The sequence below is a fragment of the Mobula hypostoma genome, chromosome 29, assembly GCF_963921235.1.
Source record: "Mobula hypostoma chromosome 29, sMobHyp1.1, whole genome shotgun sequence".
Lineage (NCBI taxonomy): Eukaryota > Metazoa > Chordata > Chondrichthyes > Myliobatiformes > Myliobatidae > Mobula > Mobula hypostoma.
The window spans coordinates 6,992,202-7,006,265 of NC_086125.1; the positions used below are offsets into that span (position 1 = coordinate 6,992,202).

General features: G+C 40.7%; 1 protein-coding gene across 1 annotated transcript in view; it reads left to right on the forward strand.

The window, feature by feature from the left end:
• Nucleotides 1-14,064, forward strand: part of tyk2 (tyrosine kinase 2) — a 147,335-nt gene that overhangs the window by 63,306 nt on the left and 69,965 nt on the right. The window contains exons 2-3 of the mRNA XM_063035857.1: nt 11,930-12,133; nt 13,050-13,173. Coding sequence (XP_062891927.1) covers nt 11,953-12,133; nt 13,050-13,173 — 305 coding nt within the window. The 5' untranslated portion in view covers nt 11,930-11,952. The remainder of the gene's footprint in view (nt 1-11,929; nt 12,134-13,049; nt 13,174-14,064) is intronic.

Genomic DNA, 14,064 nt, shown 5'->3' on the forward strand with positions numbered 1-14,064 from the left:
GGTTTTTTGGAAGACCTTTAAGTTCCTGTGAGGTTGGAGCTAATAGACTTGAATGTGTTGATAATTGGCTGACATTCAGAAAACAGCAGGAGCGAATAGGATTTCATTCCGGGTGGCAGATGGTGAGGAGTAGGGCGTTGCAGTGTTCGAGACTCCTGTTCTTAATGTACTTCGATGATATTTCTGACTCTAAGCAGCTCCCACTAAATGCTGGAGGAACTCAGCAGGTTAGGTAACATCCATAGAAATGAATAAACAGTCGATGTTTCGGGCTGAGGCCCTTCTTCAGGGCTGAGAAGGAAGGGGGAAGATCCCAGAAGAACAAAGTGGGAGGAGGGGCAGGAGGATAGCTGGAAGGTGTTAGGTGAAGCCAGATGGGTGGGAAAGGTCAAGGGCTGCAGAGGAAGGAATCTGATAGGAAAGGAGAGTGGACAGTAAGAGAAAGCGAAGGATGGGAGGGGGTCGTATGGGGAGGTGATGGGCAGGGGAGAAGAGGTAAAAGGCCAGAGTGGGGAATAGAGGAAGAAGAGAGGTGGAGGGATTTTTTTAAAACTGGAAGCAAAAGTAGATGCCAGCAATACGAAACCAGTTGGAGTTGTGCAGAGAGCACAAAGCGGCATCAAGCTGACCTGAACAAATTGAGTGGACAAATCAATAACACTAGATACCGTATGAGCCACTATACTGTAAATTGAAGTTATCTTCTTTGAAGGAAACACAAAGGCAGAGTATCATTTAAATATAATTGATTGGCTAAGGTCAATGGGTTTTCTGGTCAATCAGTCACTGGTATAGTGATCAAGCGGTGCCAGCAAGCAATTTAGAAAGTAATTGGTCCGTTGGCCTGCAGTACAAGAGGTTGAGTATAGGACAGGTGCTGTCTTGGTACAAGTATTGGACCTTGTTAGATGACAGCTGGAATATTGTGAGGAAGTTTTTGGTCTTATTATATAGTGGAGAGGGATATTCCGTGCTTCAACTGACTGGTCTCTGGGATGGATCGATGATTGTATAGGGTAAGATTAGATCAAGCTGGCCAGTATCCATTGAACTCCAGTGAATATCTCATTCAATTATTCAAAATTCTGATGGGGTTAGGTGGACAAGATGGAGGGGGGAACTGGGGTTTGGACGGTCTTGATGAAGGGTCTCGGCCTGAAACGTCTCTTCATTCCTCTCCATAGATGCTGCCTGGCCAGCATTTTGTATGTGTTGTTCAGGATTTCCAGCATCTGCAGAATCACTTGTGTTTTTAACTTACAGCCTTGGATCTTGTTTAGTTTCTCTAACTAAACCATACACTTGGCACTTGTATCTACCATGTCAATCATTCTCAGAATTTGCTGCATTTCAATTGGATCACTGGTTATTCTTCCAATAATCATTTGATTATTTTCTGGAAACAAAAAATATCTAATTACTGCCACACAAAATTAAGAAACTTTAAAAGTTGAGGATTTAAAAAGACTTATGGAAATCTAATCGGTTTTCAACTTGCACTGGGATAAGTTCACCTTTATCTTAATAATTAATATTTGTGGTTTTAAAAAGGATTGCAAAAGGAGCTACACACCCATATATTAATAGAAGTCATGAACATTTATAGATGGTTAACTTGGACAGTTCTTTAAAAAAAATATTGAAGTCAAAGTTATCAGATTAGACTGACTGGCAGTTGACCCAAAGTGTTTTAGTACAGAAGTAGAAAAAATTGGAGAACAAGACCATGAAAACAGCAGCAGGATTCTGCTGTAAATATTCTGAACATCTTTCAGCTAAAGCATATTGCAATACAGACATTATTTAAAAGGATGCACCTACAGCAAACTGAAGATTTGAAAATTGCAGAATACAGGGCTGTCACAGAGCAAAATATTTTAAACTATTGCAGTGAAGCATACTAGTATGTACTTTTCTCTTGTTTCTGATCTTATTTACCAAAGTACCTTCAAATTTTCTGTGAACACGGCATAGAAGATATTCTGGTCACAGGGTCACTTGTCCTCCAAGTAACTTGCTCAAATTTTCTCTATCGCACTTAAGAATAAATGCACGATGTAGCTGTAAACACAGGAAACAGATCTGTAATCTGAGTTAATGACACCAAGAAGAATAACATCTGTAACCACTGAGCTACATTTCAAATCACAATATTTTTGCTGGTGGTAATTCTGAGTTATGATGTTAGAAAGATGTTAATGTACCTTAAAAGTGCTGTTTGAAGGTACTTTGCAGAGATATAGATGAAAACAGACATTAAACAGTGAGGGAAAGGATAGGCAGAATGTCTAAAAAGCTTGGTAAGGTTAGTGTTTTAAAGAAGATGAAGTTTATGGAAGGAATTTTGGAACTGTTGAAGTCATGCTGTGATACAAAAGGAACTCTAATGAACTAGAGCCAGAATATAATTACATTCAAAGCATGGTACGAGGTAGAATTTACCATGCCAATTGGTCTGTGTTAATGCTCAGTTTGTCTCTCTTCACATTTCATTCTATTCCTTTCACCCTTATCTCTAAAACTAGTTTGTATTTTTCATGTGTTAGTGGATCCTGACAAAGACACAGTACCTCTGCATTTGCAGTTATAAAAACATCCAAATATCTTTGGTTGGTGGTACTTGATGTGATGTGTGAATGACACTTGGCGAGTCACAGGATATGGCATGGAGCCATATCTTCATACATGTCTGATCTTGATCATTTTCTTTTGCAAGCTCATTGGAGCATATCTCCAGTTTGGTGGTATAGTAGTATACTCAGCATTATTAGAATCAGTATCAGCTTTAATATCGCCAGCACGTCATGAAATTTGTTAACTTTGTGGCAGCAGTACCATGCAGTACATGGTAATATAGAAAAAAATCAATTATATTTCATGTATGTTTGTGTATGTATATATGCAGTGGCATACAAAAGTTTGGGCACCCCAGTCAAAATTTCTGTTACTGTGAATAGTTAAGTGAGTAGAAGATGAATTGATCTCCAAAAGTCATAAAGATGAAACATTCTTTTCAACATTTTGAGCAAGATTGCTGCATTATTTTTGTTTGTACAATTTTAGAGTGGAAAAAAAAGGAAAGGAGCACCATGCAAAAGTTTGGGCACCCCAAGAGATTTGAGCTCTCAGGTAACTTTTACCAAGGTCTCAGACCTTAAATAACTTGTTAGGGCAATGGCTTGTTCACAATCATAATTAGGAAAGGCCAGGTGATGAAAATTTCAAAGTTTTATAAATACCCTGACTCCTCAAACCTTGTCCCAACAATCAGCAGCCATGGGCTCCTCTACGCAGCTGTGTGGTCCTCTGAAAATTAAAGTAAATGATGCCCACAAAGCAGGAGAAGGCTATAAGAAGATAGCAAAGCGTTTTCAGGTAGCCGTTTCCTCAGTTCTTAATGTAATTAAGAAATGGCAGTTCACAGGAACGGTGGAGGTCAAGTTGAGGTCTGGAAGACCAAGAAAACTTTCCGAGAGAACTGCTCATAGGATTGCTAGAAAGGCAAACCAAAACCCCTGTTTACTGCAAAATACCTTCAGGAAGATTTAGCAGACTCTGGAGTGGTGGTGCTCTGTTCTACTGTGCAGTGATACCTGCACAAATATGACCTTCATGGAAGAGTCATCAGAAGAAAACCTTTCCTGCATCCTCACCACAAAATTCAACATCAGAAGTTTGCAAAGGAACATCTAAACAAGCCTGATGCATTTTGGAAAGAAAAGAATGCAGGATTACAGGAAAGCTAAGATTTTTATCTGAATTTAAGAAAAGAAATTGGCGAGGATATTGGCATTCAACGCTTTTAGGATAACATTTAAAACAGAGTTCAACAGAGTGCAAGAAAATATTTCACTGAAAAGAAAATATCAATGGATGAATAAAGAATTAAGGGTGGAAAAAGTGGTATAAATTAATACATAAAGTGCAAAGGGACAGGATAATGGAAGAGCAGCTAAATTGACAAGGAGTATAACAGAATAGTACAATATTCAATAAAAATGTTGGAATTAAAATTGGGCTAGTAAGAAATATTGAGGACAATATGACATGTAACAATAGGGAGTGCAGCTGCCTGAGGCTGTAGCAGTGATTAAAGTGGAGGCTCACTAGACCTGGTTGTCGCCTGTTTACAGCCACCAGGAGAGGGGCGTCAAAGCCAGCGCGCTCCACTGGGAGCAGTGTGGTGAGGCGTCCAGGCTGGAGTAGGTGCTTTCCCTCCTCAGTGTTCGCTCAGCAGAAGACCAGCTGTATTATGGCCATCTGCAGACTTTGGTGACATTGGATGACTTGAGTTTGGATTCTTTTATTGTGTATTAATTATGTGCTATGTGTACTTTTATATTGTGTGTAACTGTTGGTAATTTTTTTTTTTGCAACTTGGCGCCAGAGTGTCACTGTCTTGTTTGGCTGGATTCATGAGTATTTATGTATGGTTGAATGACAAATAAGCTTGAAATGAATTGAGTACTTTGCTTCAATATTTACTAAGGAGATGGCACATGTGAACATTGCAAAATGAAATGGGTATGAGAGAAAGTGCTCTGAGGGAAACTCGGTTCTCTTCTCGCTAAACTACATTTATGCACTTCATAATAACCTTAGAAAGGAATGAAGGCTGTGGACATTTAAGGTACTATGCCAGAGGATTTGCATATGGCTATGTCAGTCTCCTTATAACTGATCAGACAGCTTAAGTTAGTTGGGGGGTGGGGGAACAAATAATGGAATTGCTGCTAAAAGAACGTAAAAAATTGTGAAATTAAGAGTATAATGATGGCATGCATAGATTTTATACTTTTGAGAGATGATCAATATTGTATTACAAAGAACAAGTACATGTCGGGTAGAAGAAGAGTGGGATATGCAGGATCGGTAAGGACACATGGAGGAGGGTGTCCCCGTTATGGGAGGCTCCTGGAGAAGGGTGACCCTTGTATAGAGAAGATGCTAACACAAGGAGGTCAAAAGTCCTGAGCGTTGGGCCTATTTCCAGAGGGCTCTCATGCTCAAGGTTGAAAGAAGCGGCTGAAGGTTGTAGACAGGTCCATGATGGGCAGAAGGCTCTCCACCATCGAGCACATCTTCAAAAGGTAGAGTCTCGAGAAGACAGCATCCATCGCTAAGGACCCTCACCATCTGGAACATGTCCTCTTCTCATTACTACCATCAGGAAGGAGGTACAGGACCCAGAACACCTACACTCAGCATTTTAAGAGCAGCTTCTTCCCCTCCACCATCAGGTTTCTGAATTGTCTATGAACACTACTTTCCCACACCTCTTCTCTGTTTACTTTTTAACTTGTAGTGATTTTTATATCTTGCACTACTGTGGCCACAGAACAACAAATATCACAATATATAGCAGTGATCATAAACCTGATTCTACTTTTGATTTCCAGGAGATAGCAGCTCATATGCATACTCCATATAGAATCATAGAGTCGTTTTCTGAACCTTTTCTGTACAGGTATCTTTGCAAATCTCTTAAACATTGTACCTTCCTCTGGGGGAGTCTAGGACCAGAGGACTCAGCCTCAGAATAGAGGAACATCCATTTAGGGCTTTGATAGTGAAGAGCCAGAGGGTGGTGAATGTGTGGAATTTATTTGCCACAGGTGTCAAAGGTTACGGGAAGAAGGCAGGAGAATGGGGTTGAGAAGGATGATAAGTCAGCCATAATGAAATGGCAGAGTGTACTCGATGAGCTGAATGGCCTAATTCTACTCCTATGTCTTATGGTTTTATGATCTCTATAGCTGCATCTGACATAGTCATAGTCATACTTTATTGATCCCGAGGGAAATTGGTTTTCGTACCACCCTCTGTGTTGAAGCAATTCCTCAAAGGAAGTCATTGTGGACTTCAGGAGGTGCAGACGAACCATTCCTCTCTGCGAATACATGCCTCCTCCATAGAGAGAGTTAAGTGCACCTAGTTCCTGGGAGTTCACATCACGGATGACTTTACCTGGTCCCTTAATATCACCTCTGTGAACAAGAAGACACAGCAATACCTCCACTTCCTCAGAAGATTGAGGCGAGCAAGGTTCCCCACTCCCATATTAAATGTATTTTACAGGAGCACCATTGAGATTCTCCTGACAAGTTGCATCTCCAACTGGAATGGGAGCAGTTGAGCACTGGACCAGAGGTCCTGACAAAGGACCATGGGAACAGCTGAAAGGATTATGGGGGTTTCCCTATCATCCATCGGGGACATTTATCAGGAGCACTGCATACACAGGACCCTTAGAGGTATTAAGGATCCCACCCATCCATCCAGCACCCTCTTTGACTTTCTACCATCAGGCTGGAGACTACGATGCATAAAAGAAAGAATGGTCAAGATGAGAAACAGTTTCTTCCCTCAGGCCATTAGGCTTCTGAACTCCCTGCTGCATCATATTTGAAGTGTCACTGGTTAATCTGTCCCGTACATTACAATATTTAATATTAATGCACTTTATTTTGTTATTTGTGTAATTCATCTGTAAATTTTATCCTTAAGTTATCATGTGTCATGTGTACTGTGCTTTACACCCAGGTTTGGAGAAATGTCTCCAAATATTTCTATATACATAATATGGTTATATACGTCTTACACATGTATATGGTTAAATGACAATTGACTTGACTTGCTCCTCAGGCCCCCTTTAAATCTTTCCCTTTTCCCCTTATCTTCAAAGTATACCCTCTAGGTTTAGACTCCCTTCCACTGGCGGGGGACAGGGGTGGGTGGGAACTGTGATCATCCACCTTATGTACACCCCTGTGGTTTTATATACCTCATGTTACCCCTCAGCCTCGTGTGCCCCTGGGGAAAAGCCCCACTCTTTCTTCATAACTGAAGTTATGGTAATGTCCTTGTGAATCTTTTCTGCATTTTTTCCAGCTTAATTCCATCCAAACTGTTGGTGGACAACAGCTTGTACAGTTGCAACATGACGTTCCAAGTCCTGTATTCATTGCGCTGATGAAGAAGAAGAAAGCCCTTAACTCCGAGTGGAGTCATCGGGACGCCGTCATGACGGCATTTTCTTAGCGGCTTTCTTATTTTTAGGAGGCCAAGTTGCTAGCTCGACACTCAACCAAGCACGAATGGAAAGTGAGCAAGGGAGCCGGCTGGATTCGAACTCGGGAGCCTTCGCTCCAAAGTCCGGCGCTGATGCCACTATGCCACCAGCCGGCACAATGCACTGATGGATGAAGACAAATGTGCCAAATGCTTTCCTCACCACAGTCTACCTGTGTCAGAACTATTATCTGTTCCCCCTAGGTTTCCTTGTTTTACAGCACTCTCCAGTGTCCTGCCATTTACTGTGCAAGTCCTACTATGGTTTAATTTAGTAAAATGTTTTGCACTTAAAACATAGAACATTTTGGCATAGTAAGGCCCTGTGTCCCACAATGTTGTGCTGACCTTTTAACTTACTCTATCAATCCAACTCTTTGCTCCTGCATGTCCTTCTATTTTTCTATTATCCATGTATCTCTCTGAGTTTCTTTTTTTTTGTACTTTATTTTTTTATTGAAGTTCATCATCAAACATTTCCATAAGATGTATTTTAGATTACATATATATCATATAGTCATATCTGTCACAAATCTCCACATAGTATTTATCTGAGTTATACACTTATAGAAAGGAGAGGAAAGAAAGAACAATCAAAAGAAGAAAACTATGTACAAAGTAGGGAGTGATTTTTTTTCCTCTAAATGCCCCCAATGTATCTGCCTCCACCATCACAGATACATTAGGGACATTTAAGAAATTCTTAGGCACATGGATTCCAAGCACCCATCACTCTGTATAAAGAAGTTACCTCTGATATCCCCCCCTCCTGTTATTTCCTCCAGCCATGTTAAAATTATGCTCTCTTGTATTAGTCATCTCTGCCCTGGGAAAAACTTGTGATCTTAGATAACATATGAGGAAATTGATCTTTGTTGACAGCAACAGCTGCTGTTTCTCTGGTTTTGCATTTAATACCCAAAATCCTTTTTGAGGTCCACCACCACAAGTTTTACTTCTGTGAAGTCGCTGCTGAGAATGTGACCTTTGCTTGCAGTGAATATTAAGTGTACCATAATACTTGAGGCTTAAAGCAAATCTGTTGAAGCATGATAGAACATAGACTATGGAACAGAACAGCAGAGGAGCAGACCCTTTGGCTCCCAGTGTTGTGAACCAGCTAAAAAGCAAATCAAAATTACCCAAACACTAATCCCTCCTACCTATACAATATGCATAATCCTTCCATATTCCTTACATCCACGTGCCTATCTGAACGTCTCTTAAAAGTCTCTAATGCATTTGCTTCTACCACCATACCAGACAGTGCATTCCCGACAATCCACTGCTTTCTGAGTGAAAAAAAAACCTACCCCTCAGATTCCCCTTGAACCTTCCCCTTCTCACCTTCAGTGCATGCCCTCTGGTATTAGACATTTTGGCCCTAGGAAACAGATACTCCTTGTCTATTCTGTCTGTGCCTCTGAAAATCTTATAAACCTCCATCAGATCTCCCTCAAGTGATCTGCGGTAATTGAGCTGGGCAAGATGGGAGTTGCGAGATTGGTTTGTGCTGAGGTTGGAGTGAGCTGCCTCACCACCGACTGAGGTTTGGTAAAAGAGTTCAAGCAGGACTTGAACCAGAATCAGAATTGGGTTTCATGTCACCAACATATGTTGTGAAATTTGTTAACTTTGCAGCAGCAGTAAATGCAGTACATAATAGAGGAAAAAACTGAATTACAACATGAATATATTTTATTAAATAGTTAAATTAAGTAAGTAGTGCAGAAAAATAGAAAAATAAAAAAGTAGTGAGTTAGTATTGAGGTAGAAGATTAAGTGTGATATTGTGAAAGAACAGAATAAACTCAGATTGAGACAGTGAGAATGATTAAAATTTTGGACACGTGGGTGGGGGTGGGGGACATGGGTTTTGGAAGGAAAAGCAACCTTGATGGGGAATGTACTGAACTGAAGTTGTGAAGGAGTTGAATGGCTGAGTGCAGATGAATCCTAAATATTGTGTGTTTGTGACTGCCAGTTCTAAATTTCTGCCCTCCAAAATTGTCATACAGCATATGATCTATGGAACTCAATGTTCCTAAAGGTATTAAAGATGGTTAGTCAGTCACACCTTTCAGCTAGAGTGTTGGCTAGAGATGGGGAAAATTGAATTCAAGCCCTGATGAACAGCAGAGCGACAAAAATGAGTGGATTACCCTGCAGGCTGCTGTTGTAAACTTTACACACTAAGTGACCCACTTCTGTGCTGTAATAACTATTGTTTACACTCAAATAAAATGAATTTTAAATTAATCTTTGCAGCACTACCAAACTATTTTAATGAGAAGTCTGCTCCTTACTTTAATTTGCCTCTGTCTCATTCTATGGTCTTACTCAGGTCTTCATCCCTCTGATAAATGTATACCTCAAACTTTGGCAACTGGTACTTAGTTTTAATAATTCTGTTACACGTGGCTGTGTGGTGAAGCCCAAGTTCTAGAACTCCCTGTCTCAGCGTCCTGTATTACACCTGTCTTAGGCTAACTTGGTTGGTCAACTACTGTATGTTGCCCATTATCAGATTGTAGCTGATGATAGCTGCTTGGACTCTTATTACAGATGCTGGATTAAGAACTGTTCTTGTTCCCCCATTTCTGCTGTTATATCTTGATTCATCCTGCCTATTTGACCTTGTCTACTGTTTATAGAATGTCACACTAGTATTTCAGTATGTGATTATCTTTGAGGAGCAGATTATGAAGAGGGATTTCCAAGGAGTGGGGATCAAGCTGGGACGGGAAGGGGCATTGTCTCAAGATTGTGTAATCAGGAGAGATGGTGGTGCGTGACGTGACGAGTCTTTGAGATTATTTATTTATTTTATTTATTGAGATACAGCGCAGAATAGGCCCTTTGACCACACTGCCCAGTAATCCCCCGATTTAATCTTGGCCTAAGCCTAATCACGGGACAATTTACAATGACCAATTAGCCTACCAAAACTTGCAGGCAGCAGTAAGAATTCAACCTGGGTTGCCCGCACTATGAAGTGTTGTACTAATCATTATGCTACCGTGCTGCCCCAGGGATTTATGCAATCCTCTCAGCTGTATGCCAACTGTACAATACCAGCCATTGGCAATAACTTGGCACAGAGGCCCTAAAAAATATTAGCAAATGCTGAGCAGATTGTGCTTCTTTAGGGTGGATAATGTAAAGAAACACCTCATCTATTCATGTGTACAAGCACAGCTTTGCAAAGTTAAATCATTGCTGGCACCTCCAACGAGAAAAGTAAGACTTGGATAATAAGGGGCTCATGTGTGGAATGCTGTGGTGTGATATGGATGTGCATGATATAAGTTAGATAATACACATTGTGCAAAGTGGTTGTGAGGGCCACTAGCTGTGGTTCAGAAACCTCTAACTCCATTTTCATTAAATAAACATTCCTTCCCCCTCCCCACATTGGAGAAAGTAAGTATGTGTTGATATAAAACTACAAATTTTTAGCACATCACATCATACTTTGCACTGTTAATAATTCCAAACAGTAATAGTCATAGTCATACTTTATTGATCTCGGGGGAAATTGGTTTTCGTTACAGTTGCACCATAAATAATAAATAGTAATAGAACCGTAAATAGTTAAATAATAAGATGTAAATTATGCCAGTAAGTTATGAAATAAATCCGGGACCAGCCTATTGGCTCAGGGTGTCTGACCCTCCAAGGGAGGAGTTGTAAAGTTTGATAGCTGCTGGCAGGAATGACTTCGTATGACGCTCTTGTGCTGCATCTCGGTGGAATGAGTCTCTGGCTGAATGTACTCCTGTGCCCACCCAATACATTATGTAGTGGATCGGAGACATTGACCAAGATGCATGCAACTTAGACAGCATCCTCTTTTCAGACACCACCGTCAGAGAGTCCAGTTCCATCCCCACAACATCACTGGCCTTACGAATAATCACAGTATCTTAATTTATATGCTGGAAATACCCATAAATAGTTGAATGTTATGGCCATGAGTGGTGTTTGAGAAGCAAGTGTTGTATCCGATTTGAAAACATACCTAATTCAATTGTATCTTTGGAATTTTTGCTTTATTCTAAAAGGGAGAATGTACACTTGGTTTAACATCCTGTAATATCTTTGACTGCAGCATTGCATTAGTGCTGGATTGGCAAATTTGATCATGGGACTTTTGTCTCTGGAGGCTTGGTAGTTCTGTGGTAGCTTCCCTCTGCAGAAGCTTTCATTTTACATCATGTGCTTGTAATGGTTTCATGTCTGGAAATGCATCATTCCAGAGTAGCTGAATCACTGTTCAACAAGAGTACATTCACTTAAATGCATCCAAATCTGTGTCTGTGGCAACAAATTATAAAGAAAAAAATAATATATGCATGAAATAAATGAAGTGTTTTATTGCTAATGATTGAGATTTAAATAAAATGCCCAATTCTTTGATGAATATGTAGCTTGTGAAAGGTGTAGACTATACAGTCACATGGCTCCCTATCTACATGATCAGCAACAGCAGTTTTATTTGTTCCAGTGACTGTGCCTGTCGAATAAGTGCAGCCCAGTTTATCAAGATGACTCTTGAGTTTTTATGTTAATACACGAGTTAATAAAGTTAAGTGATCTGGATCGTATTCAAAAAGCCTTGCACCCCCCCAGCCTTCAGGGCATTCAATGGCTTGTTTGGCACTACCCCTCCTGCTGTTGTCGATGCAAGGGTTATTACGATGAAATGTCAATCTGCATGATCTGCTGAAGTTCCTGAGTAAGTCAGAGCCAAAGCAACATATTTACTCACTGGACCAAAGCAAGTACTTGAACCCGGCAATATTTTTACTTCTAACCATGATAACTGTATGTTTGTTTTTCTCTCCCTCTGCCGCAGACTGTTGATGTCAAACAGAGAACATGGCGTTGTGCCCCTGCACCATGACTCACAAGGAATCTGAGCTTGATGGATGTCACTCCTCAGCAGAGCCAGGACTGAAAGTGCATCTGTACTGGTCGAATGAAGGCACGAAAGACCTTGTGTTCAGTGATGGAGAAATGTTTGCAGAGGATGTGTGCATTGCCGCAGCACAGAAATGCTGTAAGAAAGTCTTCACTTTGGACTCAATGTAGCTGACATGTCAGTTAATCTCATTTTCATTTTGAGAGTTATTTTCCCTGGAGGCATGGAGTTAAATGCATTCTTGTATGTTATGGGTTGGGGAGATTGGAGATGTGAACTATGGATCTTTGTTGGCTAATTTTGGCTGAAGGTGGAGAAATGGTTGCAGTCTTTGGTGTTGGATGGCTTGGACCATGGAATTTGGGTCCCCAAGTACATGTAGTGAGGGTGCTCCTAGCGTTGAATTAGCTGAGACTATTATGTCTTACCTGATTTGGATTGTTATTTTATTTCTAATTACTAGATCTCACTGCTTACTTCTGGTTTCGCAGCTGTTGTTAGTGCTCATTATCATGTTGTTAAGCAATTAGCTTTCATCATCAGGTCAGTTTGTAGATTTCATTTAGTAGTTAGAAGTCGAGGGAATTTCGGCCAATATTTGAATCTGCATTTCGTAAGAAAGCCGAGAAGTACTGTCTTTTTACATCTGCTCTTTGTGTTCTATAACGTGTTGGTGAATAACAAAGCTGTCTTCAAACTACAAATACACTGGGACTGAAGTTTGCCTGGCTGTCTAGCTTAAGAAAATGGGGAAATTCTTGAGCAACGGCAGAATAGAGACGATGGAGTGATGCAGCAGTGCACCCCAGTCAGCACTTTGCAGCTTAACTACCCAGCCTTAACCTACACATTGGTGGCTTGATGGGAGGTGGTGGGGGGGTGGGGGGAGATCACAGGTCACCTCATTCCATCATGGCTGGCCACCTGCACGTAGATCTTTGGAAGCTGTCACAAGAGGCACACAGTCTCAAACCTCCACTGCTGGCTGTGTTAACTCCAAAGACATGAATTGAAGGCATGGTTTAATATTATGGTGTATTTTCTCTCTTTCAAGCCATTTCCCCACTGTGCCATAGTTTATACGCATTATGTGACCTAAAAGAAAATCTTTGGTATCCTCCAAATCACGTCTTCAAGATCAACAAGGACCTGTGTCTGACCCTACATTATCGCATGAGGTATGTGGATTGTGTTCAAATTTCTCACTACTCTCTTAATTGCTTTCTTTTTGCTATTTTTATATAACGTTTACAGTTGATTGCCAAATAGATATTATGGCAGCAATATAATTGGGGTTTGTTGAATGTGCGTAGCTTTGTTTAATATAGTTGAGTTCAATATCACTGCTTCCTGCTCACTTGTCTCTTGTTCTTATAGGCCTACCAGTGGTTTTGTTTTCCAAACCTTCACTGTTTAGATTTAAATTCCTTAATGTCTTTTTATCTCATCGTTGCTGTCTCAAGACCTAACAAATTTCACATCACATGCCAGTGATATTAAACCTGATTCTGATTCTGATCTTGACTTATTCTTCCTCCCCTCACCGCCCTGTGTCCCTCTTCCCTTACCCACTCAACTGCATTGTTCCTATTAAGCTGTTCGTCCCTCCTCCCTAGATTTTGGGAAACGCCTTCAAAGGTTCAAACTTTAAAGTGTATTTATTATCAAAGGGTGTATACATTATACAACCCTGAGATTCATCTCCTAACAGGCAGCCACAAAACAAAGAAACCCAAAATGACCCATTTTAAAAAAGACTGTCAAACATCCAATGTGCAGAGAGGGAAAAAAGCCATGCAAACAATAAACGCAAGCAAATCGTGTTCTGAATTGAAGCCCACAGAGTCCTTAGTTCAGTGCAGAGCAGAGCAGTGAGCTGAACAGCCCCGTCCTTCGCCTTGGGCCCCAACACCCTGTCCTTTATAATCATGCCGGAGCCTAAATCGAAACATCAGGATCACCCGCTTTGATATGCTCTGGGGCCTGGATCCTGCTGCCTTGATTTGGCCTGTACCTGACCTTTCCAATTCGGCCAGAGCTGAAATTGATTGAACCTCTGATCTTCCTCG